At 40.7% G+C, this 25,808-nt stretch overlaps 1 protein-coding gene across 1 annotated transcript; it reads left to right on the top strand.

Annotated features, from left to right (window-relative positions):
• The first annotated feature begins 430 nt into the window (after nucleotides 1-430).
• On the top strand, nucleotides 431-25,720 carry top2b (DNA topoisomerase II beta). The gene is made up of 35 exons (XM_058404550.1): nucleotides 431-1,027; nucleotides 3,836-4,024; nucleotides 4,171-4,261; nucleotides 5,396-5,459; nucleotides 7,581-7,726; nucleotides 8,430-8,527; nucleotides 8,995-9,207; nucleotides 10,571-10,744; nucleotides 11,089-11,190; nucleotides 11,273-11,410; nucleotides 11,630-11,768; nucleotides 11,963-12,120; nucleotides 12,995-13,120; nucleotides 13,209-13,319; nucleotides 13,400-13,505; nucleotides 13,590-13,699; nucleotides 13,935-14,027; nucleotides 14,159-14,273; nucleotides 14,502-14,623; nucleotides 15,184-15,332; nucleotides 15,667-15,898; nucleotides 16,049-16,183; nucleotides 16,384-16,584; nucleotides 16,712-16,907; nucleotides 17,384-17,475; nucleotides 18,123-18,278; nucleotides 19,227-19,310; nucleotides 19,694-19,891; nucleotides 20,560-20,719; nucleotides 20,799-20,960; nucleotides 21,594-21,795; nucleotides 21,943-22,031; nucleotides 22,139-22,231; nucleotides 23,703-23,929; nucleotides 24,368-25,720. Exons 1-35 carry the CDS (start codon nucleotides 986-988, stop codon nucleotides 24,521-24,523), a joined length of 4,869 nt encoding a protein of 1,622 aa, XP_058260533.1. The 5' UTR covers nucleotides 431-985; the 3' UTR covers nucleotides 24,524-25,720.
• The last annotated feature ends 88 nt before the right edge of the window (nucleotides 25,721-25,808 follow it).

The following is a 25,808-nucleotide window of genomic DNA, read 5'->3' as shown; positions in this document are numbered from 1 at the left end:
ATAAGTCTGTGTGTCTCTCTATCTGTGTGTGCCTCTCTATCTGTGTGTCTTTTTATAAGTCTGTGTCTCTATCTGTGTCTCTTTTTCTGTCTCTCTCTTTTTGTCTGTGTCTTTCTATTTGTCTGTGCATGTCTCTTTGTCTATGTGTGTCTCTTATCTGTCTGTCTGCCCGTGTCCCTGCCTGTCTGTGTGTGTGTGTCTCTCTCTCTCTCTCTCTCTATGTGTCTCTATTCCCCCTCTGTGTGTGTGTAAGTGTGGTTGTATCTGTACGCATGTTAGTGCTTGTGTCTGTTGATTTATCTGCTCGCCGGCTGCTCGGATTCTCTTCCTATTGGAAGAGCGCCCCGCTTTCTCGGCATCCTATTGGTCGGCTGGGGTTTGCTCTTCTCCCTATTGGTCGCCTGAGCCTTTTCGGGGCTCGTCTCCGCACCGACGCTGAAGCCGGACGGAGGGACGCAGCGCCAGTGTTATTGTTTCTGAATGAAAATCCAGGAAATGTTCAGCTGATCCGGCGCTGCACTGGAGGGGGGAATACAAAGCGCTCCTTTTTTAACCCTTATTAGAATGTAATGTAAAGTGTGAGGTGTGTGTGCGCGCGCGCGCGTGTGTGTTTTGTAGAGAGTGAGAGAGAGAGAGAGAGAGAGAGAGTGTTTTCTCGCCGGCAGCAGGAAGGAAAGTGTGTGTGTGTGTATAAGTGTGTGTGTGTTGTGTAGTGAGAGGCGCTCGGGCCTGGTGCTGTACCGCGGGTCGATTTTAACAATAGCCGAAGTGCTCTCACTTCTCCGGGCTAAAATCCTCTCAGCGTCTATGTAATTCATTACAGCACACACCTCTCACCTTACTTCACGGCTCACATGGAAGGCAATTTAACACCATAACTGCACTGAAGGACATTTTTTTATTATTATTATTATTATTATTTTATTTTTTTCTAAACACTGCTCGTTTTTTAACACCTTGGAAAGACACAATAGAAAGGAGAAAAATGTCTAACAGTGCTTCAGGAAGCGGAGGACTGAACGGAGTGGTGAGTGAAAAACATTTACGGTGTTAATTAATACGTTATAAACGTAGTGTTGTGTGTGTAATATGGAGCAATGATATTATGTCTTACTGCGCGCGCGAGCGCACTGAGGTAACTTTAGCTTAGCCTCTAGCTAGCGTGTAACGTATGCAATTATCGATGTCTAGAAATGTTCAGAAGTCGAGTGGCTGGAAAGCGGGTGAATAAACAGGACGGTGCGAATTTAGTGTCCTATTATAACCCTGGATATATATATTTTTTTTAAACCCGTGTTTTGTTATTGATGTTTGTGCTCGGATGCTAACAAAGCTAGCAGCGCTCGAGACCCCTATTGTTTCGCCGATTGACTGAGACTTGACTTTTTCCTTCACACTTCTTCACATTCAAGGCTTAATGTTTTAGAGTAAAATTATTTCCGTGAGCATAAACATGTCAGGATGTCGCTAGAGATGGTCAGTAAGTGACTGGAAAATAATAAATAAACACCAGTGGTGGAAAAAACTTATGGACTCAACAACAAAAATAATAATAATAATTAAACTAGGGTTCGTGCATGACAAAAAAAAAAAAAAATTGAGGACAAATATGTATCGTATTTCTGTGTAGATTTTGTTTTTTTTTTATTGTTCACGATTTAATCAAACCACCAGAGATCATCTCTGCACATTAAAACTTCTTCTCGCGAGTGATTGATGACGTCAGTAAACAAAACCCAGGTGTAAAGATGACCTGTGACCCGCGTGACCACAACATTTGCGCTATAGGAATCTAATCATGGCAATTATTACACTGTGTTTTTATTGTTCAGTAATAACACGTTTATTCATTAAGAGCTTTATCCTGGTCTATGGATACGGTGGATCCAGAGCTTCTCCTGTGAGTGTGAGGCGGGAATATATTCTGGATGCATTGCAGGAGGCCATGAATTTACACTCAGGGTTAGTTTAGTGTAGCCTATGTGTTTTATATACGAGGACTCGGTAAGAACTTGCAGAACTCTGTACGGATCGAACCGGGCGTCCTGAAGCTGTGAGGCGGCAGATCTACGATACCCGATGTTCCACCATTTTACTATTTCCACACTGATTAAAACTGAAGCTGTGTGTTATTCTGTAAGTTTTTGTTAAGTTAAGTGAAGGCCCATGTGGAAGGCTCGGGTTCAATTCCCAAACCCCAGCCACTGGATGCAGTGCTGTTCCCAAGCCCGGATAAAAATGGGAGGGTTGCGTCAGGAAGGGCATCCGGGGTTAAACCTGTGCCAGGTTGTTGTGCGGACCAGTTGGTGACCCCCTCACACATGTAGGGAGCAGCCGAAAGATCAACAACAACAACACTGGATACGGAGTGAAATTGTACGTGTTTAAGGACTCATTGATCAGACTCCATACTTTATAAAAATGCTGGATTGATTTTCTGGTCCAGTTTACTCATATATTAGGCAGTGAAGGCATGATGTTGACTTAGCAGTAACTCAGATCATGAATTTAAAATACATGGCTACTTGCAGCAAAAACAGGGCTGGTTACTGAAAGCATGTTGGTTTTGGATGTCAACTTGTACTTTGGTTTATTATATTTGTACAGCTTATAATTTTTTTTCAGGAGAGTATGCAGAAGGGACTATCAGTGCTTATATTATATTGCAGGAATCAGAGATACACTATACAGTCAAAAGGATGTGGACACCTTACTATCACTCTTGTATGTGCTCGTTGAACATCACTTTCCAGACATTTTCCCATTTATAATAAGGTCCACTTTTCTGGGAAGGCTTTTCCACTAGACGTTGGAGTATGGTTGCGGGGATTTGTGTTCATTCAGCTACAAGAGCATTAGTGAGATCAGGCACTGATGTTGGGTGAGAAGGTCTTCCAGTTGACTTAAGGTCAGGGCTGTGAGCAGGACACTCAGGTTCTTCCACTCCATCCTTAACACACCATGAAGTTTGATTTGTGCACAGGGGCATCATCATGCTGGAACAGCTTTGTACCTCAATCAAGGGAAATTGGGAGGGGAAACTGTAATGCTTTTGCATATAAAGACATTCTAGATGATTTGCTGATAGCATTTTGGCAACAGTTTGGGGAATGAACCACATTTTGGCTTGATGTTCAGGAATCCCCTACTTCTGACCATGTAGTGTATAATAACTCAGACATGACTGTAGCTTATAATCATTATACTTGATGGACCTATATTTGGAATTTAGATCAATCAGCAGCAGCTCCAGGTTTCTGGTTTGAGCCAGAGCTCGGTTTCGATCCCGTGTCTGCTTTTGTTTCCTCCAGGTTCTTGGATTTCCTCCCATAAACATGGCAGTAGGTGTGAATGAGTGTAAATGTGATTAATTCTCATCCCCATTCAGGGTGTATTCTCGCCTCACTCCCAGAGTGGCCAGGATAGGCTGTGGATTCATCATGACCCTGACCAGAAGGAATTAAATAAATAAAGGAACATCTGGATTTAATCCCACTGGATAAGCAAGTCATAGAATTTGCTTTATGTAAAAAAAAAAAAAAGGTTTCAACATTGTGTTTCTGGATCTTTAGCACTGCTCACACAGTGCCTGAATGACCACAGAATAAATTGTCTGTGATCTATTTCAAGGGAGAAGATATTTTCAAGCAGCTGTTTGTTTTTTTACACATTTAGCAGGAGACACCAGAGATGTTCTTGGGCTTGGGGAGTGTGTGTCTCGTTTTTTTAATCTCTAGTTGATCTCTATTAAATCTCTGGTTTAATACAGACATGGTCTGGATTTAGTCATCTACTTGTGGAAGCATGTCTGATGTTGTGCTAATCTTACCAACAGTCCTTCTTTGACAAGAACAATGCCACCAAGAGACAGGAGGCGAACGGCGAAGGCGGGAAGAGTGAGCTGCCCAGGAAAGAGAGCTCTAAGACGATGACTGTGGAGCGTGTGTACCAGAAGAAAACTCAGCTGGAGCACATCCTTCTCCGCCCAGACACCTACATCGGCTCAGTGGAGCCTGTCACTCAGGTGAGGCCCAGTTCTACAGCTACTACGCTGACTGTGACCCTAAACAGATTGTACTGACTGTAATATAGCACAAACTAATGGCAGATTTTTTTCTATCCCGGTGAGATTAGCGCTCACTCATTTCAATCTGTACCTCTTATTTCCAGCAAATGTGGGTTTTCGATGACGAGATTGGAATGAACTTGCGAGAGATCACTTACGTCCCTGGACTGTATAAAATCTTTGATGAAATTCTCGGTAAGTCGATGCCCCGGACTCTTCTCAGTTCCCCACGTCTCAGCACTGCACATCTGAAGTGGAATTGATTTTAGTAGCAATGCATCGATACCATTTGTTTTAAGATCGACAAGGACGTTTTTTTTAGATATTGATACCTAATTAAGTGAATCTATTTAGTACTGATCAATCAGCGACATCAGCAAGCTACATCAGTTACCTTGGACTGAGTAAGGCTGCTGTATAGGGGAGCAGGTTTGTTTTGTTCAGCTGTAAATAAAGTCTTTTCACTTATGGACAGTTACCATCACACCCCCAAACTAGTTCTTACTCTGAGTTTTATGTTGAAGATGTTTTAGATTTCAGGTTACTTGTGTTCTGGGAAGATGATGTAGTTCCTCCTTCTGATATTTAACAGAGAACAGCTTTGTGTTCCTTCATTAATCCTGGAGTAAATTCAGATCAATTTTATATTTAGTACCACAGCATACATATCATATATATCAGGTATACCGTTATGACCACCTGCCTAATATTGTGTTGGTCCCCTTTTTGCTGCCAAAACAGCCCTGACCCGTTGAGGAACGGGTCTGACTCCACTAGAGTCCATGGTGTGCAAGGTGTGCACCAAGATGTTAGCAGCAGATCCTTTAAGTCCTGTAAGTTGAGAGGTGGGGACTCCATGGCCTCCATGGATACTTACAGGACTTAAAGGATACTTCTGATAAATACTGACCACTGCAGACCGGGAACACCTCCACAAGAGCTGCAGTTTTGGAGATGCTCTGATCCAGTGGTCTAGCCATCACAATTTGGTCCTCCGTCAAACTCGCTCAAATCCTTACACTTGCCCATTTTCCCTGTTTCTAACACATCAACCTACAGAATGTTCACTTGCTGCCTAATATATCCCTTCAGTTCTCATCAGTATTCATATTTTGTATATGATGTAGTTAAAGTCTATGCCAGGCTTTACTAAACCAACAAATTCCTGCGGTTTGCATTACCAGTTTAATATCTAAATCTGCAGAGATGATTATTTCCAGTGTCGTCTCCGCCTTTAGCCACATCACTGCGCTAATGCGGTGTTATGTTTAATGAAGTGGACTATTCATAGTTCCGGATTCAGCCTAATTTTTTCTTTTCTCCTCACAGTTAATGCGGCTGACAACAAGCAGCGAGACAAGAACATGAACAGCATCAAAATCACCATCGATCCGTGAGTGCCTTTTCTCCACTTCCCTCGAGAAGCTGAAAAATTTCAGCCTGTTTACACTCAAGCTAACATTCTGCCACTTAATGAATCATCTCACAGGGTTGCTCTCTCTCTCTCTCTCTCTCTCTCTCTCTCTGTCTTACACACACTCCCAACACACTCACGCTAAATAAATAAAGACGGCAGCTCGCTGTGCTTTACTGCTGTATGAAGGAGCGTCGGTCCTTTCAGCATCTTCTTCATAAGTGTTCAGCAGCAGGGAGCTATTAAAATGCCCAGTAATCCTGCGCTTATTATTATTATTATTATTATTATTATTTGTTTTTCCCAGAATGGAGCATATCATGATATCATGTGGGATTCCTGCAGACTCGTTATATTTGGAGCAGAGGCAATTTCCTTTGCTGCTGAGAGGCTTTTATTTCCTTCCCGGTGTGGAGCCACTTTAGGAAATCGCATTAAAACTTTTTTAACATGCTGATACGGTTTTAAACAATGGTTAGTTATTGTGGTGTAGAAGTGAGGTGTAGTGTGAGAGATTACATGCATGATGAAGAATTATCTTGTTGCTGGTTTATTACGCTCGCAGCAGAGTGGAAGAAATATTTTATTTTTTTTTGCAAATTGAATTAAAACGCACACATTTTGTGGTGGAACTAAATATTTCATTTATATTAAATATTTATTAATATATATTTATTAAATATTTAATTTCTATAATTTTTAATCTTAATTATTTTATTGATTTCTTGATTATTTGGATTAAATAAACTCCAAATGTTTTTGTTTACAGTTATTAAAATAAACTAATCACTTATTAAAATACAATATTGCTGATATATTTTACACAATCTGTTGTGATCATGAAAGAATTATTAAGTGATTGACACACAAGTCTTTGCATTTTTCCTTGTGTAGTTTCTTCCAACTGTAAATTGCTAAATTACTATAAAATGAGTGGCGTATTCTTTAGAATGACATCGTCCGGTTTCAGTTCAGCTCCAGCTCACACAATAATTCCTGACTTTACCAGTAAAGGCGTTCAGGTGTGACTCGCGTTTTTTCGCCGTCAGGAATCATGCTACGTCCACACTAATCTGGATAAATTTGAAAACGGCGTTCTCGTCTAAAAGCGCTAAGCATCCACGTTATCGTTTTTAGTCGTTTGGTCATCCACACTGAAACGATGCGGCATCGTTTTCCAAAGCCTCCGTTTTCCTCCACATTTCGACGTGATTTATCCAATTTGGAGAGCGTCTCTTGAAAGATACGTTTCCGTTGACTAAAATCGCCGTCACAGTGTGGACGGAAACCCTAAACGGATAGAAATTATGTGTTTTTAAATGTAAACATATTAATGTAGACATGGCCTCGTTTCAGGATCAACTCCCAGTGTGAACTGAAATCTCGGTGGTGGATTGACGGTCTACTTTAAGAAAAGTGAATGCCCGATAAATATGAGCGTACATTTGCGAACGGCTCGACGGAATACTCTGAAGTTAATAAGCATGTCTAAACACAGGACGTTACGTTTCAGCTGTTTCCTACGCTGGGTGTAAATGAATGAATTCTTTTTGACATCAAAACCTATAAATGAAGCCAACACCAGAGAGAAAAACGCTCCTATAGTATGAAGGATTCTGCTCGTACCTTTTCCCCCGTTGTAACTATTGCCGCCATTTTTCATCGGATGCTTCTTTAGCCTAAATGAAACAGGTAGGAAGAGTAGAGGAGAAGGCGATGATGGCGCAAATAAATAATAGACGGGGAGCATGTTAATGAAAATGTAAGTTATTCAAGACGTTTAACTGAGCAATTTATTATCTGAGCTGCATGGGAGAGGGTGATTTGAAGGAGGAATGTGCTGGAGGGAGACGGGGAAGAAGCTGATGGCATGCAGACTAATGAATTTCACATTCACTTCACCTTCAGCACGCGTCAACCGACTGTGTCCTCTCTCTCTCTCTCTCTCTCTCTCTCACACACACACACACACACACATCACCTCATTTACTCTTACTATCCTCAGGTTTTTTATCTGCGCTTTAGAAAGTGCTGCCTGTTATCTTTTCAGCCGAAAGATCCTACTCCAGCTCTCTTCTCTTCTTATTTATTGTCTGTTAGGGAGTCTAACATCATCACCATATGGAACAATGGGCAAGGAATCCCCGTGGTGGAGCACAAAGAGGAGAAGATGTACGTCCCTGCCCTGATCTTCGGACACCTTCTGACCTCCAGCAATTACGATGACGATGAGAAAAAAGTCACAGGTAAATACTGCAAGAGCTAAAAGTGCTACGTTAAAAACAACGAGCTACCAAATAATATATGAAAGGCAAAGCGTGCTCCTGTGTTAGTGCTCTGCTTGCCATACAGAGTAGAGCTAAAACAATTATCCAGATTAGATTGGGCATTTTTCTATTTAATTGCATTCATGATTATTTTAAATATGTATTCCTAAAGAGCTATTATTTATTGTAAAGTATAAGCCTATATTCCTCTAAATATATAAATCTTTAGTGGCATATCCTGTATAACCACAGCTGCCATGATGAGGAGATCATCAGTCTTATTCACGGCACCTGTCACTGGTCATAATGTTATGCCTGATCGGTGTATATACTAAATGGATTGTTAATATTAGAACGCGCGCATTAAAATATAAACCTGTGATCAGCTTTTCAGCCACAACTGCTGTTAATCAACACACAGAATGGAGAATGCAGTGTTGCTATAAAATATGCACAAATCAGTACCAACCACGATCTAATCCAACAGTATCTAATCAGATGACAATTCCACCAATAACACTCTGATTATTACGTAATAAATAGTGATCACAGTGCGATGAATTGTGTAGCGCACAGTAATCAGTATTCAGTATCGCCTCGTTTGTTTAGCCTTGTACCTGTCGTCTTGCAATCCAGATTCTCCTCCGTCCTTCAACTGAAGTGTCTTATCTTTGTTGTGCAGGTGGAAGGAACGGCTACGGTGCTAAGCTCTGTAACATATTCAGTACCAAGTTCACAGTGGAAACTGCCTGCAAAGAGTACAAACTCAGCTTCAAACAGGTACCAAGAACTGCTATTCCACTTGAGTTTCATGTATGGATACATGAAGTATGAAGGGTTTTGTGACTTCCTGTGTGATGTTCCTGTGAAGCACAAATCACGTTCACGGTGGTGGAACGACGTTCAGCTTTTCACGCATACAGGTTCTTGGTTGTATTTTAATACCAGACATGACACCTTTTGGAATTAACTTTGGGGATGTGCTGTTATTTCAACACTGTGTGTGTGTACCGTACACTAGATAAGCAGTGTGCGTTACTTATCTTGTCCATCCAGATGTTTGGAGTCGTACGAGGACAATAGAGTCCGACTCTCTGTTAGGACGAGCACGCAGACAGTATACATGCTCATATGTTTTCTCACGGGTGTATTTCTTTAGATATAGTTTTCTGTGTAGTGCTGTAGAGTTTCTGTAGAGTTTTTTGTGTGCATGTCACTGCTGATGTTCTGTTTTCTGTGCCTTAAAGACATGGCAGAACAACATGACGAAAACCAGCGATGCAAAAATCAAGAACTTCGACGGGGACGATTTCACCTGTGTCACATTCCAGCCTGATCTCGCCAAATTCAAGATGGACAAACTGGACAGGGATATCGTGGCTCTACTGACCCGCAGGGCCTACGACATAGCCGGTTCATGCAAGGGCGTTAAAGTCATCCTCAACAGCAAGAAGCTGCCTGTAAGTCAGAACATACTGCTGCATGAAAGGCAAATCATACTATTACACGTATTCATGACCTTGTAGTAAGATCAAAGATCAGCACAGCATCAGTACCTCACTTAATAATCCTTAAAAAGCCGTCTACTCTGGCTGAGATTATACCCAGTTATCAGACTTATAGTCTGTAATCTCGGGCGTCCAAATCCTGTATTCTGCTTAGAATTATCACCGCGTTATCAGCGTGCACCATTTATCATAGCTGCCCGGACACGTGAGAACATGAACACGCACCTCCAGCGCTAAGCTTTCTCAGCCTCCGGGTACATCCGATCCGAATGTACACCTTCAGCTCATTGGATTTAATGTTATAACTTCAAAGAAGAAGAGCCCCTAATTGTCGAATCGCATGTTTGGATAAGGAGCACAACTGAACCAGCTGCAGCTGGAGGCTGTGGCTTGAACATTTCTTCCTTTAAGCAGCTGCTGGGTGAAAACAGCCTTACAGTTAAACAGTTAAACACACTGTTCTTTTTCCTCAAACAAACATCTCAGGGCGGTAGAGCACAAAATCCTAACAATTAAAAAACACACATCCAGATGTGTTTAAATCGTAGTTGTAAGTAACGGAGCTGGATGTATTTTTAGCGTTATTGAATGAACAGCACTGTTGAGAAAATGTGTTATTTAACAGATGGTATATATATGTATATATATATTTAAATGCGTTATTTATTTATTTAAAAATGAAATCATTTAGTCATTTATATGGTGAAGCTTTCCCTATATTTATGGAAGTAGTCTCCAGTATTTGCACAAGCTTTTCAGTCAGTTTTTCTCATGAGAGTTATAATAGATGTATATCACAAACCTGTTTTGTGGACATTTCATGTCAAATGTATTATTCCACAATTAACAAAATATTATAATCACTGACATAAGTTTTGCCTAAGAACGATAAAGTTCGAGGCGGATGTACAATTAGTTAAAAAAAAAAAAAGCTTAGTTGTGATCCCACGTCCACCAAGCTACCACTGCTAGGCCCTTGAGCAAGGCCCTTAACGCTCATTTGCTAAGTTGTATAAAAAATAAAATAAAAAAATTATAAGTCGCTTTAGATAAGGGTAATGTAAATGTAAATAACAGTAACACTGCTTTGCACCAGTGCCTCCATCACCTCCACTACATCGCTGATTATTTCCCCAGTTTATTCATTTCCATCCCAGTGTATTTATCCCATACTTTTGTATTTATTTTATTCCCAAATATGGATTTATCTCGAACAGATTCGCACCGCACCGTGTGTCTCTGTAAACGATCTGTACGATCTCTGTAAACTGGATTTCACACACCACACGCTCTCTGCTCACCTTTGACGCTGCAGGTGAACGGCTTCCGCAGCTACGTGGACCTGTATGTGAAGGATAAGCTGGACGAGACTGGCGTGGCACTGAAAGTAGTAAACGAGTCCGTGAACGAGCGCTGGGAGGTGTGTCTCACCATGAGCGAGAAAGGCTTCCAGCAGATCAGCTTCGTCAACAGCATCGCCACTACAAAGGTAGCAGGTGCCGAGCAATACGACCAGATAATAACGATATTGTGATATTTCACAATAAACGTAGATTTTCTGAGATATCATGGATATTGTGATCAGGAAGTTTTTCTAATAGTTTATTATTACAAAGTTCTTCTTGTTTGTTCTTCCATTTTTTCAGTTTTCCTTTTCAGTTTATGAACAAATTAAGGTATCATCAAACCCAATTTGTTAGACAACATAAATATCATGATACATATGATCCCAGAATTATCAAACGTCGTCATGTGACTTATTTTGTTGGATCACATGCCCCTTCACGTTAGGCCTGTGAGCCAGGACGTAATTTCTAATGACTCTTCTCACAGGGTGGCAGACACATCGATTATGTCGTGGACCAAATCGTGGCAAAACTCATTGAAGTGGTGAAGAAGAAGAATAAAGCAGGAGTGTCAGTGAAACCATTCCAGGTTTGGACGTTATATATTAGCGTGAAGTTGATCGTAAACAACATGATGATGATGATGATGATGATGAACGAATTTATTACAGGTCAAGAACCACATCTGGGTGTTTGTGAACGCTCTGATCGAGAACCCAACTTTTGACTCTCAGACTAAAGAGAACATGACTCTTCAGACCAAAAGCTTTGGCTCGAAATGTCCTCTCTCTGAAAAATTCATAAGAGCGGTAAGGCACATTTTTATAACGAGGTTGTTTGATGAGATCAGATCAGTGAATTTGGGCTTTAGATAACATTCAGCCCAGTGGTTCTGCGTCTCAGAGTTATTTTCGATCTTCCTCCTGTTAGACACCTGACAGAGCTTGATAATTAGCTGTGTGTCATGTGTCTTTTAAATACGCTGTAGTGTAGTGTCTGTCAGTAACTGGATTTTTCTTGCTCTTCAGGCTACTAACTGTGGCATCGTGGAGAGTATTCTGAACTGGGTGAAGTTCAAGGCTCAGATACAGCTGAATAAAAAGTGCTCTTCGGTCAAGCACAGCAAGATCAAAGGCATCCCTAAACTGGATGATGCTAATGATGCTGGTGAGTTCGGACCACTTGAATGTATCGTGAATGAATCCTAATACAAATGGAAGAGCTCACCTCAAATGATCTGTTTGTCTGTGGACTCTTTACCAGTTTAGTATTTGCTGTATTCTCTTCTGTAAGTCTGGTTTGTCCTCGTGCTTCCTTTCCTGCTGATGTGTTCACTATAGCTGACTCTTACTTATTCTCAGGTGGGAAACACTCGTCCGAATGCACTCTGATTCTTACTGAGGGAGACTCGGCCAAATCGCTGGCCGTCTCCGGGCTGGGCGTTATCGGACGAGATCGATACGGAGTGTTTCCACTCAGAGGCAAGATCCTGAATGTGCGGGAGGCCACACACAAACAGGTGAGCGCAGACACCATAGTGGTTAAGTAAAAGGACTTCATTCACAGAGCACTATTTAGACAAAACAGCAATATGAAGATGTAGATTTAGATGAGGAAGAAAACTAGGTCTCAAAAAGAAAGCAATACTGACGTCGTATACTGAGATTAGATATTCATAATAAAGATAAATGATTACAGTATACAGGTGTAGTTAGAGTAAAGACGCACAGGAATAAGTGTGTTATATGAGTATTAGGTAGAAGAGAAATTTCAGCCAGAATCAAGGGGAAGGTGTACAAGACAGTGGTGAGACCGGCCATGCTGTATGGTTTAGAGGCAGTGTCACTGAGGAAGAGACAAGAGCTGGAGGTAGCAGAGCTGAAGATGTTGAGGTTCTCTTTGGGAGTGGACAGGATTAGGAACGAGTACATCAGAGGGACGGCTCATGTCGGACGTTTGGGGGACAAAGTTAGGGAGGACAGATTAAGATGGTTTGGACATGTCCAGAGGAGGGAGAGCGAGTATATTGGTAGGAGAATGTTGGACATGGAGCTGCCAGGCAGGAGGAAAAGAGGAAGGCCAAAGAGGAGGTATATGGATGTAATAAATGAGGATATGAAGCTAGTGGGTGCAAGTGTTGAGGATGCAGAAGTGTTGAGGATGCAGAAGGCCACCCCTGAAGGGATAAGCCGAAAGAAGAAGAAGAAGAAGAGGGTAGTAGAGAACTTTATGGTATAAATGTGAGAAGTTCCACAGCAGCAGACAGACAGTGAGAATGAAAGTTCAAAAAGAGCACGATTATGAATTATATCACTGCACAGCTGATATAATCCAAATCTAAATAGAATATAGATGCATGTTCAGCTTAATTGTGTTGTTTCTTCTGTTCGAAGATCATGGAGAATGCAGAAATCAACAACATCATAAAGATCGTCGGTCTGCAGTATAAGAAGAGTTATGACGACGCAGAGTCGCTGAAAAGTCTACGCTATGGCAAAATCATGATAATGACTGATCAGGTATGTTATGTCTTAAACGTCTTATAACGTGTTCCACCTCTGTGCAGATGATAACGGGTGAAATGTTTGCTGCTGTTTTTGCGATTAGGATCAAGACGGCTCGCACATCAAGGGCCTTCTCATCAACTTCTTCCACCATAACTGGCCCTCCCTTCTGAAGCACACGTTTCTGGAAGAGTTCATCACCCCGATCGTCAAAGTACGAACCGCCGCTGTCTGTATATAATACGAGAATGTTTGATTCAAATTCAGCTTTAATATTGATCGCTTTGCGTACAGGCCACTAAGAACAAACAGGAAGTGTCCTTCTACAGCATTCCAGAGTTTGACGAGTGGAAGAAGCAAACAGAGAATTACAAAACATGGCATATAAAGTACTACAAAGGTTTGTTTTCATTTCATTTAATAAAACATATAGATTGATCCCGCTGATTAATTAACAATGTTATGTAATGATGTGATGCTGTAGGTTTGGGTACCAGCACAAGCAAAGAGGCAAAGGAATACTTCGCTGACATGGACAGACATCGGATTATGTTCAAGTACGGGGGCACAGAGGATGATGCTGCCATTACTTTGGTAGGTTTTAATGGTGGGAAGCGACACAGTGCAATTACTTTGACGGCAAGCTCAAATCCTGATCCACAGCCATCCGTGGCCAGGAGTCTAAGAGACCAAAATTGGCCTTGATCTTAGGAATGGATGGATGTACATGTAGTACAATAGTACATGTATCAGACTGGTCTAAATCAGGATGTAATCAGAGCACTGTATATTAATCTTTTTGCTCTGCCTGTTTGTCCTCTCTCTAAAGGCTTTCAGCAAGAAGAAGACAGATGACAGAAAAGAGTGGCTCACTAATTTCATGGAGGACAGGAGGCAGAGGAGGATGCATGGTCTGCCTGAGGTGAGACCTTTCACGTTCACCTTTCCTTCACATATGTTTCAAAGAAAGATTCAGGCAGTGGGGATTGAGATGTAAAAAGCTTAGGCATAGTATCTCCTCTCTAACAAAGGCAGCCATTTTGTGTGTTGCAGCAATACCTGTATGGCACCGCAGCTCGGCACTTGTCCTACAACGACTTCATCAACAAAGAGCTGATTCTCTTCTCCAACTCCGACAACGAGAGATCCATTCCATCCCTCGTCGACGGTGCGTCCCATGCGTAATGTTACACATGACAGTTACACAGTTTGAGTGTGTGTGTGTGTGTGTGTGTCTTTTGTGGCGTCTAAAATACTTGTCTTGGTGATTTTTCTATTCAACAACCTACAAAGTAAAGAGAGCATTGACATGAGCCCAAACAACGTTACCTAACCGGTTGTTTAAAGGCTTAAGGTGAATGTCTGAGGTTGTGTGTGTGTGTTGTTTTGCTTGCAGGTCTAAAGCCAGGCCAGAGGAAGGTCTTGTTTACTTGCCTGAAGAGGAACGATAAGAGGGAGGTGAAAGTGGCTCAGCTGGCTGGCTCAGTAGCAGAGATGTCTGCTTACCATCACGGCGAGGTGTGTGTGTGTGTGTGTCTTGTAAGGTTTTTATTTATTTCTCCATGGGCCTCCAATCCAATATAAAGTTTAAGTTCCTGCTCACTTTGTGTTTGTTTTATTTACTACTGTCAAAGGCACCATTGTGCATTTAGATTTTGCACTAAACATGAACAAACATTTACATTAACTTTCTTAAAAATTGTACCACAGTAAAAATGATTTCTCTGGCCTAAAACCAGACTGGTCTGTGTGTTCACATTAAAATTCTGTTCACATTAAAATCACATTAGAATCTTGTCCCCTCTAAAATTGGTGGGAAAATTAACTAGAATCTGAAGTACTACTGCTCCTGTTTGCATTTAGATTTACAGCGTTTTATCCAGATCAGTGTAAAAAAAAGTGCTTTATCAATGAATGCATTGGTTGTTTGGTAAACAGCAAGTGTTTGGGTCACTTCTTATGTTAGAATGGGCAGTGACCAAAGGGTGTAGGTGATGACTTGGATGTAGACTTGTCTCATAAGCATCACCAAAGAGCACTTTAAAAACATTAAAAAAATTTGGTTTTGTCATCAACAGCAAGCTCTAATGATGACCATCGTGAACTTGGCTCAGAACTTTGTCGGCAGCAACAACATCAACATTCTGCAGCCCCTGGGTCAGTTTGGTACCCGCATCAATGGAGGCAAAGACGCAGCTAGCCCTCGTTACATTTTCACCATGCTCAGGTTTGTCAGTCTGCAGAGAGAACGTGTGTGTTAAAGTTCTTTACTGTGTAAGGGGATGGTTCTAGAGCATCAACCTTTATATAAAGAAGCTCTAAGCCAGACCTTTCCTAGCCTTCTACGCCTCCTCTCTCATTAGTCTCAAATAAATAGACATAAGCACATTTTCTGGACTGTGCACATTCATACAGGTTTTTCAAAGTAGTATGCCTATAACTCCTGCTGGATTCTGTGAAATTGGGTCTCTTAAAATGGAGTCACTGTTAAAAAAAAGGTTGACATCCCATGCTCTAGTTATTTAATTACACTCTTGCTGTCCTCCCTCACTGTCTAACAGTCCACTGGCCAAGCTGCTGTTCCCACCCGTGGACTCCAACCTGCTGAAGTTCCTTTATGATGACAACCAGAAGGTGGAGCCAGAGTGGTACATTCCTATAATCCCCATGGTGCTGGTTAATGGAGCAGAGGGTATCGGGACCGGCTGGGCCTGCAAGATCCCCAACTACGACCCACGAGAGATCGTCAACAACATTAACCGCATGCTTGACCACCAAGATCCTTTGCCTATGGTAAAAGCTTCATGCCACAGATAGACATATTCACTCTACATCAGAAATGGCTGTAAAGGCAGTAAGCTTTAGCCTGCTTTATTAATTTGTACTGGTGATTTGTGTTAGATGTACTGAGATTACATGGTCCCTTTCTGTGTCTTTGTGCAGCTTCCCAGCTATAAGAACTTCAAGGGAGTGATCCATGAGCTGGGACAGAACCAGTATGTGGTCAGCGGGGAGATCTCCGTCCTTGACAAGAACACCATTGAGATCACAGAGCTTCCGATACGCACATGGACTCAGGTATGCTCAACTGTTCTAGCAAAGTTCACCCCAAAGTTCAGTTTCCTACAACAGTAAACAACCATGGTTTATTTTTTTAGTTATTCTTTACATTATTAGAAATAAAGGATTTAGAAAGAATGAAGAAGACCACACAAATATTAATAAATGCTAATGTTGTCATGGAATAATTTTCCTGATTGTCCTCATCTTTCATGCAGGCATACAAGGAGTCAGTGTTGGAGCCCATGCTGCAGGGCACAGAAAAAACCCCAGCTCTCATCTCTGACTATAAGGAGTACCACACAGACACCACCGTGAAATTTGTGGTGCGCATGACAGAGGAGAAGCTGGCCCAGGCTGAGGCTGCAGGCCTCCACAAAGTCTTCAAGCTGCAGTCTTCTCTCACCTGCAACTCAATGGTGACACAAAGAATTTATAACTATCAGGATACTACAGAATCTTTGTATCGGTCCGTCTTTGTTTCGTCTGAAAAGAGTCAAGAATGTATCTGCCCTTTCTGTCTCTCCGTGGGTTCTCTTTATATAGGTGCTGTTTGATCACATGGGCTGTTTGAAGCGGTACGAATCTGTGAATGATATACTGAAGGAGTTCTTCGAGCTGCGCTTGCATTATTACAAACTGCGGAAGGACTGGCTGGCTGGCAGTCTGGGTGCCGAGTCAGCGAAACTCTCCAATCAAGCACGGTTTGTGCTTGAGAAGATTGAAGGGAAGATTTCAATCGGTGAGGTTCCTTTATAATATAAAGTCTTTTTACAGATCGGTTTTGCTTCCATTATGTAGAATGGTTGATTTTGATAGCATTTCAGAGCTTTAACGTGATGAGGGAGTGGATAGTGTTGTGTTGGGATTGAAGAAGCTTTATAGTGTTTTATGTTTAAGGAGCAGCTTTTGAAACGAGGCTTGGCGTGAACATCCTGTTTGAGTATCCTCAAGTTATCGCACTGGCTCAACATTTACAGTGGGTTTGATCACTGATAGGCTTATTTCTGTGTATAAATTGGTTCAACCTCCAGCCATAAATCTCCATGGTTTTACTGCTTCTGATGGAGAATGAGATGAATAGAATTATTACACATCTTTATCTGAGCTCAGGACAATACTCGCCGTTTTTCCCTATTTGTCATGCAAACGTTTTCTCTCAATCAATCAATATAAAGTATTACAATATCCTCATACAAAGTTTTAACTGTATTCCAGAGAACAAGCCTAAGAGAGAACTGATCCGGATGCTGGTGCAGAGAGGGTACGAGTCTGACCCAGTGGCAGCTTGGACCAAAGCTCAAGAGAAGGTACACAGATTAGAGATCACTTCGGAATTGTTTTATTAACCTTAGATAGCTCGACATAGCTGTCACATATGGAAATTAAGACATTTCTCACGTGCATTTTATTACTAACTTAAAATTTTAGCTGCTCAGCTTGTGCCAGCTAACAGCTCATGTAACCTTCTCCTTATTTAATTACCTGACGGAAAGCTCCATTAGGAAATACACAACTGACAATTTCAAGTACTTAAATTCTGTCTTTTTTTGTACTAGATAGTTTTACCTAGTCATTTCACTGCTGTAAGTGAATAGCTTTTTGGAAATGAAACACTACATATCCAGGCAAAAACATTGACACCACTTGTTTAAAGGTAGAATAATTATAAATAATCATCACTCGGTTCCAGCAGAGGCTGTCATGACTGTTTTTGCTAAAGCTCTATTTGTATGGGATTAGTTTTGCATCATGAAGTGGAGGAGTGTAATTATTACAAGAGTATCTCTGGGATTTTATTCACATGTCAGTAACTGTGCTGGAAACATTTTACTGTACATTAAACGACCTGTAGATAACCTCATATAATATAAACTATGTCCAGATTTTGATGCGTTGGTAAAACATTCTGTTACGACCACCCACACGTTCACTGGATCGGATTTGTTCATTCCAGGCTCTGGAGGATGAGGATAATGACGGCAACATAAGTGACAGCTCAGTGGACTCCGGCTCCTCGTCAGGTCCTAATTTTAACTACATCCTTAACATGCCTCTGTGGTGCCTGACCAAGGAGAAGGTGGACGAGCTTCTGAAACAGAGAGACGTGAAGGTACACCGCAACACAAAATACAACAGCCCAGATAAATAGGTTTAAAATAGTTTGTCCAGTTTAGTTTAGTTCAAACATAATATGCAATCTTTAGGTATTTTGTATCGCCGGACACTTTCTCGATCTTTTGGTCAGTGTGATTTTTCCACCTGATAAATGCTGCACCTTCCCTTTCTCTTAAAACAAATGGGTTTCATTAATGTGAAATAAAATCTATTAATGTGTATTTAACTTAACTAATATACAGGCAGTTATATAGTTAGCACTTGTTTAACTATTTATTAGGGATGCCCTACAATTCTGTCCCCCGAAATTGTTCACTAACAGTAAGAAGACAGACCTGCCCATGCAATGTCAATTATTAGTTGTTTTTAGTTAGGTATTGTTTCACTTTATATTCAGGCTCCCTATGTTATATATACACCGATCAGGTGAACTGATGATCTCCTCGTCATGGCACCTGTTAGTGGGTGGGATATATTAGGCAGCAAGTGAACATTTTGTCCCCAAAGTTGATGCTGGAAAAATGGGCAAGTGTAAGGATTTGAGCGAGTTTGACGAAGGACCAAATTGTGATGGCTAGACCACTGGATCAGAGCATCTCCAAAACTGCAGCTCTTGTGGGGTGTTCCCGGTCTGCAGTGGTCAGTATCTATCAAAAGTATCCTCTAAGTCCTGTAGATTGCGAGGTGGGGCCCATGGAGGCCATGGAGTCCCCACCTCTCAACTTACAGGACTTAAAGGATCTGCTGCTAACATCTTGGTGCCAGATACCACAGCACACCTTCAGAGATCTAATGGAGTCCATGCCTTGACAGGTCAGGGCTGTTTTGGCAGCAAAAGTGGAACCAACACAATATTAGGGCAGGTGTTCATAATATACACACACACACATATATATATATATATATATATATAAAGTGATTTTTATGTATTGTGACATTTCAGAAAGCTGAACTAAATGAGCTGGGGAGAAAATCTTCAGAGGATCTATGGAGAGAAGACCTGGCTGTGTTTATTGAAGAGCTGGATGTGAGCGTTAACACAACACAAAACATTATAAACATGTTTTAGTGTCCATTAAATCAAATCAAAAAGTACTCACTGAAATTCTCTCATTGTTTTTGGCCATACATAAAACATTGTGCTACTGCAACTATGAATTCTGTGCAAGGATGAAATTATGAGCTCATTAATATTCAAAATGCTTTTATTAAATATATTGTCAGCTGGATAGACTTTAGCACATGTTAATAAGTAAAGTGAAACAATTTCATGCCTGTATCAGACTGTTTATTTACAAAGTGAGTCACTGATCAGTCTGTTGTTTTCTGGTGGGCAAGCTACATATACGTGTGTATGTTTACGTCTCTGTGGTTAATGAGACAAACCCCCTGTATTTTTCCATGTGCCAGCGGGTGGAGGAACAAGAGCGAGAGAGCAACAGCATAGGGAAGGCAGTGAAACTGGTCAAAGGCAAGGTGGGCAAGCCCAAAGTGAAGAAGATCCAGCTGGAAGAGACACTGCCATCTCCATTCGGCCGACGAGTAGAGCCCCAGATCACGCTCGCCATGAAAGCTGACGCCTCCAGGAAGATGACCAAGAAGAAGAAGGTGAGACAAAAAGAGAGAGAGAGAGAGAGAGAGAGCAAGAGTGTGTAGTTATAACACACTCTAAATAACATCCACAACATTTAGGGAATGCTTTAGATAGGTATTTTAAAGATAATGCACTGATCAAATGCACACTTTTATCTTGCATATTCTGTGTACCAAAATTCTGAGTAAATAAATATAAGAAAACATTTTTGTAGGTATAAAAAAAAGAAAATATACTTGATTGTATGTTCATGTTATTGTACGTATCTTATACTTTTATTAGTGAAATGGCATTCTCTGATTTATTTGGTACAAGATATTAAATAATAAAATATATAAAAATAAAAATAATTAAAAAAGTAATAATATAAATTATAAATATAAATTAATAATTTTTAAAAAAATAAGTTTAATTAAAAAAATAAGTTTGACTGGCCTAGTTTATATTTATATGAAATGTTGGTACTGCTGTATATATTATTAATAATATTATTAATATTATTTTTTTAAACTATAAATTCAATTTGTGCTTTAAAGCAGAATATTTTACTGGAGAAATGGCTTTTAAGAAATCAGTTGCTGTGTGTGTTGCTTTGCATTTGTTGTTTATCTGAGTGCATGATGTTTATCCAGCCATTTTTATATGTATATTTAATGCCTTAGTGTCCTCCGTCTTCTTCCAGGGCGATGCGGAAATGTCATTGAAGGTGGAATTTGATGACGACGGTATGATGGACACGAACGGTGCAGGAGGAGACAATTCAATGATCTCACCATCTGGCCTGCCTAACCCTGGAGCCAAACCCAAAGCTCCACGTGTTAAAAGGGAGAAGAAGGAACCTGGTAAAGATTGTTACAGCAGTTAATGATACAGTATAATATTTTATAGATACCTATCCTAAATGTCATGCTTTCCAATCAGGTATTCCAAGACAGAGGAAGAGTCCAGGCGCAGCGAAGGGCACTGCCAAGAAAGCGAAGAAGAGGAACCCCTGGTCAGATGATGATGAAAAGTCTCACAGCGATCTGGATGACAGCGAACAGCTTGTTATTCCCCGAGACACGACGTCCAGGAGAGCTTCAGGTGTGTGTTCATCTTTTCCCCCGTTTGCTGTGCTATACAGCTCTTTTTTTTTCCCTTTGGAGGCTTAAAGCAGTATGATGCAAGCTAAGTGCAACTAGAGAGCTATGTCTCCTTCCCACACAACTCTCCACTGGCTACCAGTCTGATTTAGGATTTAAATATATCCGTCTGATCTGGATTGAAGAGGAAAGTCCACATGCACAAATATTAAAATGTAAAGAGGTTCACGGACCCGGAGAACAAAAGGAGACAGAATGTTCACTGCAAGGGAGCTGATCATTTTTAAAGCAGTGTTTGGTTTTTGAGCATGCTCACACACACACACACACACATTTGTAATAAATGTATAAAATTATTTTTATTTGTAATAATTTTTTGCTCATTTTTACGGTATTTAAATTGCATTAATTCTTGCTTACTTATTTTAAGTAATATTTTTACTCTCTTTTTTCTTGCTTGTATTAACTATTGTACATTTGTTTGGTTGGTTGTGAAATACTTTTAATATTTCATGCATTATATATATATATATATAAATGCATTTATAAATAAATTAAAAAATATTCTGTTGTTATATAATTATTGAAGTGTTTCCTGCTTTTAGATTTATAATGGTACCGTTTTGTCTCACAGCTGCAAAAGCCAAGTACACCTTTGACTTCTCTGAGGAGGAGGAGGAGGAGGGAGCGGACGACGCGGACGAAGATCAAGATAACGAGCCACCGGCTTCACCGGTCCACTCCTACAAGGAAAGCTTCAGCACTGCACAGAGTAACAATAATGAAGATGAAGATGATGACGATGACATATTACCCCCTAAACCAGCAATCACATCGTATGTGCATTTTCCACTCATTTTCTGTTCCTCAAATGTCTTGTGATCCTGGTCCCTTTTCAAGAACGTTTTCCGGAAAACATTTTTACTTTGTAATTTTATAGGGAGAGTGTGGACACTTTGTCTAAATTTATTTTGTGTTTGTAGGTCTGCCGCAGAGACCAAGAAGAAGAAGGAGCAAGAGAGCATATTCCCTTCATCCAAACATACCTACTCTGAGAAGAGCAGTGACAGTGGTGCGTGTGTGTGTTTCAATCCAAAATGGTTTTCATGCACTTTTCAACCGGAGCGGCTTCACATCAGCATATAAATACCATTCCACTGTACTTACTGTGTGTTACAGAAGTGAAGTCTGACAGCGATGATGACAGGGGCGCTGTGTTCTCATCCTACTCCAGCAGCTCAGCGTTTGACAAACCGTCTCCTGCTAAGAAAGGTAAAATTATAACTGCTGCTGTTCTGTTTACACACTTTACCCGAGACAGTTGGCACATTTTATATAACAGAAACATGTTTACTATACGCTCATGGTTTATTAGGAACACCTGTACAACCTGCACATGGCACGGTTGCTGGTGCCAGATGGGCTGGTGTGTGTGTTTCACAAATCTTCTGGGATTTTTCTTTACGCACAAGAGTCTCTAGAGTTTACATAGAAAACAAAAACATCCAGCAAGTGGCAGTTGTGCAGTTGTTGGGGAGAGAGAGGTCAGAGGAGAATAGCCATTTGTAAAAAAGCATGAGGCTGATAGGATTACATGTCAGGCAGCTAAGAACAGGCGTCCGAGACTACACTGGACACAGGGTCATCACAGTTAGTCGGATGATAATGGGAAACTTATTTTTCCAGTCTGTTAAAACCACATCGTTTTGCCTTAACATAAGCTGTGAACATTAACTCATGCTATATGAATGTAAGCATTGTGCTGCTGCCATATGATTGGCTGACTGGACAGTCACATGAATAAGCAGGTGTCCAAGTGTTCAATGACAATATATATATATATATATATATATATATATATATATATATATATATATATATATATATATATTAAAAAGCGTTATACACTATGTTGCCAAAAGTTTTGGGACACCCCTCCAAATCGTTGATGTTGTTCAGGGGTTGGGCTCAGACCCTTAGTTCCAGTGAAAGGAACTCTTAATGCTCCAACTTTGTAATATGTAATATGGAGTTGTCCCGCCGTTTGCAGCTATAACAGCTTCAGCTCTTCTAGGAAGACTTTCCACTTGGTTCAGGAGTGTGTTCATGGGAATTTTTGACCAGTCCTCTAGAAACATTTGTGAGGTGGTGTTTTTTGATGATGATGATGATGAGTACAAAGGCAACATTTTACGTTTCCCAGGCTGTGTAAAGGTGGTCGGTTTATTCTGTGGCCTTTCAGACCTGGATATTATGTTTTGAATGTATTCTACATGCTGTATTTGTCACTCCTGAAAAACACAAAACACATTTGTGAGATGTTGGAGGAGAAGGTCTGACTCACAGTCTCCACTCTAATTCATCCCAAAGGTGTTCTATCTGGTTGAGGTCAGGACTCTGTGAAATTCCTCCACACCAAACTCTCTCATCCATGTCTTTATGGACCTTGCTTTGTGCACTGGTCATGTTGGAACAGGAAGCGGTCATCCCCAAACTGTTCCCACAAAGTTGGGAGCATGAAATTGTCCAACATGTCTTGGTATTCTGAAGCATTAAGAGTTCCTTTCACTGGAACTAAGGGTCCAAGCCCAACCCCTGAATTCAATGATTTGAAGGGGTGTCTCAAAACCTTTGGCTATATAGTGTGTATATGAAGAGCACTAGTTTGTGTTCGGTGTGTGTTATGGCACAGGTTGCATCAACTTTTATTCATCCATTTTGTATTTGTTTCTTTTCATTACAGCTAAGAAGCCTACCGAAGCTGCGCCTAAGCCACGGAAACCTCCAGCCAAACCCAAGAAACCCGACACTTCTGTGTGGGACTCTGACTCAGACACGGCAGCTAAAAAACCACCATCTACCCCATCATTTAAAGGCCCAGGCAAAGGCAGGGGGAGGAAGAGGAAGCACTCTGACTCGGAGGAAGATTTTAACCCTGTGAAGAAGACAGGAAAAGTTTCAGGCAGCAGAGTGAGTATCTTAATTAAAAAAAAGAAAGATCATTCTCTAGTAGTGAGAATTGAAATGGATTGAATTATTGGAATTTAATTCGCTTATACTGCATTAATTGTCCCAGGATGGTCATTTTTTTCTGTTTTGACCCAAAAAAATGGCTAGAATGGAGCATTATATCAACATAGCGATTATTTTGCTGGGAGCATCCTGCAATAACAGCTCCACCAGCAGGGGTCCAGTAATTTAGTCTTTATCATAAAACTGGACTTGATTTATTAAATTTAATCCAATTTTATTTGCATAGCGAGTTTAACAATGAACATTAACTCAAAGCAGCTTTACAGAAAAACTCGGAATAAAAACGACAAAGTAATTCATCGCTGAAGTGCTCACCATGACTGTCTCTTATTAATGTAACAGTTTAACGAAAGACAACTGTGTGTTTGGGTACAGAAGCCGAAGAAGGCAGCGTCCGATGAAGACGAGGACGAAGTGAACAGAAAGGGTTTCAGCCGCTTGGACGCAGCCCGGGACCGGCCAGGCCGAGCCAAGAAGGAGATCGTATACTTCGCAGAGTCTGATGATGACGACGACGACATGTTTGATTAGGCAGCTTACCAGTACTCTCTCTCTCTGTCTCACACACACATACACACACACACACACTCTCGCTTCTGTCCTTTGTCCTGCAGACTTTTTGTACATTTCTTCACTTACCAGTTTTGTTTTTCTTTATTTGTGATGTTAAATGCCTTTTACTGTGTAGCTGTTTTACGATTTTTTATTATTGTTATTATTAATATTATTGTTATACAGGTTTTTTTTTCCATCAAACAGTTTTTGTCCTAAGCAGCTTTTAGAAGTTTAGACCAGCACATTTTAAATGTTCAAAGTAAAAGACAGTGTACCTTTTGAGATGAACTTGGAAATAAACATGAAATGTAAAGGTCTTTGTGCTTCATTTTAAAGTTTGTTTCATTTTTTTCAGGCATAACGTTATGAGCAGTGAGAGGTGAAGTGAATAAGACTGATGATCTCCTCATCATGGCACCTGTTAGTGGGTGGGATATATTAGGCAGCAAGTGAACATTCTGTCCTCAAAGTTGATGTGATAGAAGCAGGAAAAATGGACAAGTGTAAGGATTTGAGCGAGTTTGACAAAGGGCCAAATTGTGATGGCTAGACGACTGGATCAGAGCATCTCCAAAACTGCAGCTCTTGTGGGGTGTTCCCGGTTTGCAGTGGTCAGTATCTATCAAAAGTGTCCTTTAAGTCAACTTACAGGACTTAAAAGGATTTGCTTGGTGCCAGATACCACATCACACCTTCAGGGATCTAGTGGAGTCCATGCCTCGACAGGTCAGGGCTGTTTTGGCAGCAAGTGGGACCAGCACAATATTACGCCGGTGGTCATAATGTTGTGATCTGTGTATCAGGTGTTAATTCAACAGCAGCTCTGACAGAAGTGTTCGCTGTAAGTTAAATCACAGGTTTATATCAGTGTGCTTTATAATTGTTTCTATAGCGACAGTTTATCCACAGAGACTTGTATGGCGGATAGGCCACGTAATTAAAGGCTACTGTGATTTAACTAATAAAAATGATCTGGAGTATTAATGGAAGTCTCCAGCATCAGTGCTTTGTCGCAGTCAGAGTTAAAGCTATACATTTACGCAGGATTCACTTATTTCTGTATTAGTGAGGAAGAAAGTTATAAAAAAAAATATATATGACATGCTGCTCTAAATAAATCAGAAATATAACCATTGGCAGATTGTTGTGATCGAGGACTAAATACTTTAGATGGAAAATAATCAGCTTTGGGGGTAATAACAGTAACTCAGTCTGCATCACACCACCCTGGTGTGTTTATTATTTCCTTGTATCTTTAATT

This window comes from Hemibagrus wyckioides, linkage group LG12 (assembly GCF_019097595.1).
Source record: "Hemibagrus wyckioides isolate EC202008001 linkage group LG12, SWU_Hwy_1.0, whole genome shotgun sequence".
In the NCBI taxonomy this organism is placed as follows: Eukaryota; Metazoa; Chordata; class Actinopteri; order Siluriformes; family Bagridae; genus Hemibagrus; species Hemibagrus wyckioides.
The sequence above is the reverse complement of the archived record's forward strand: the minus strand, read 5'-3'. Positions and strand labels throughout refer to the sequence as shown.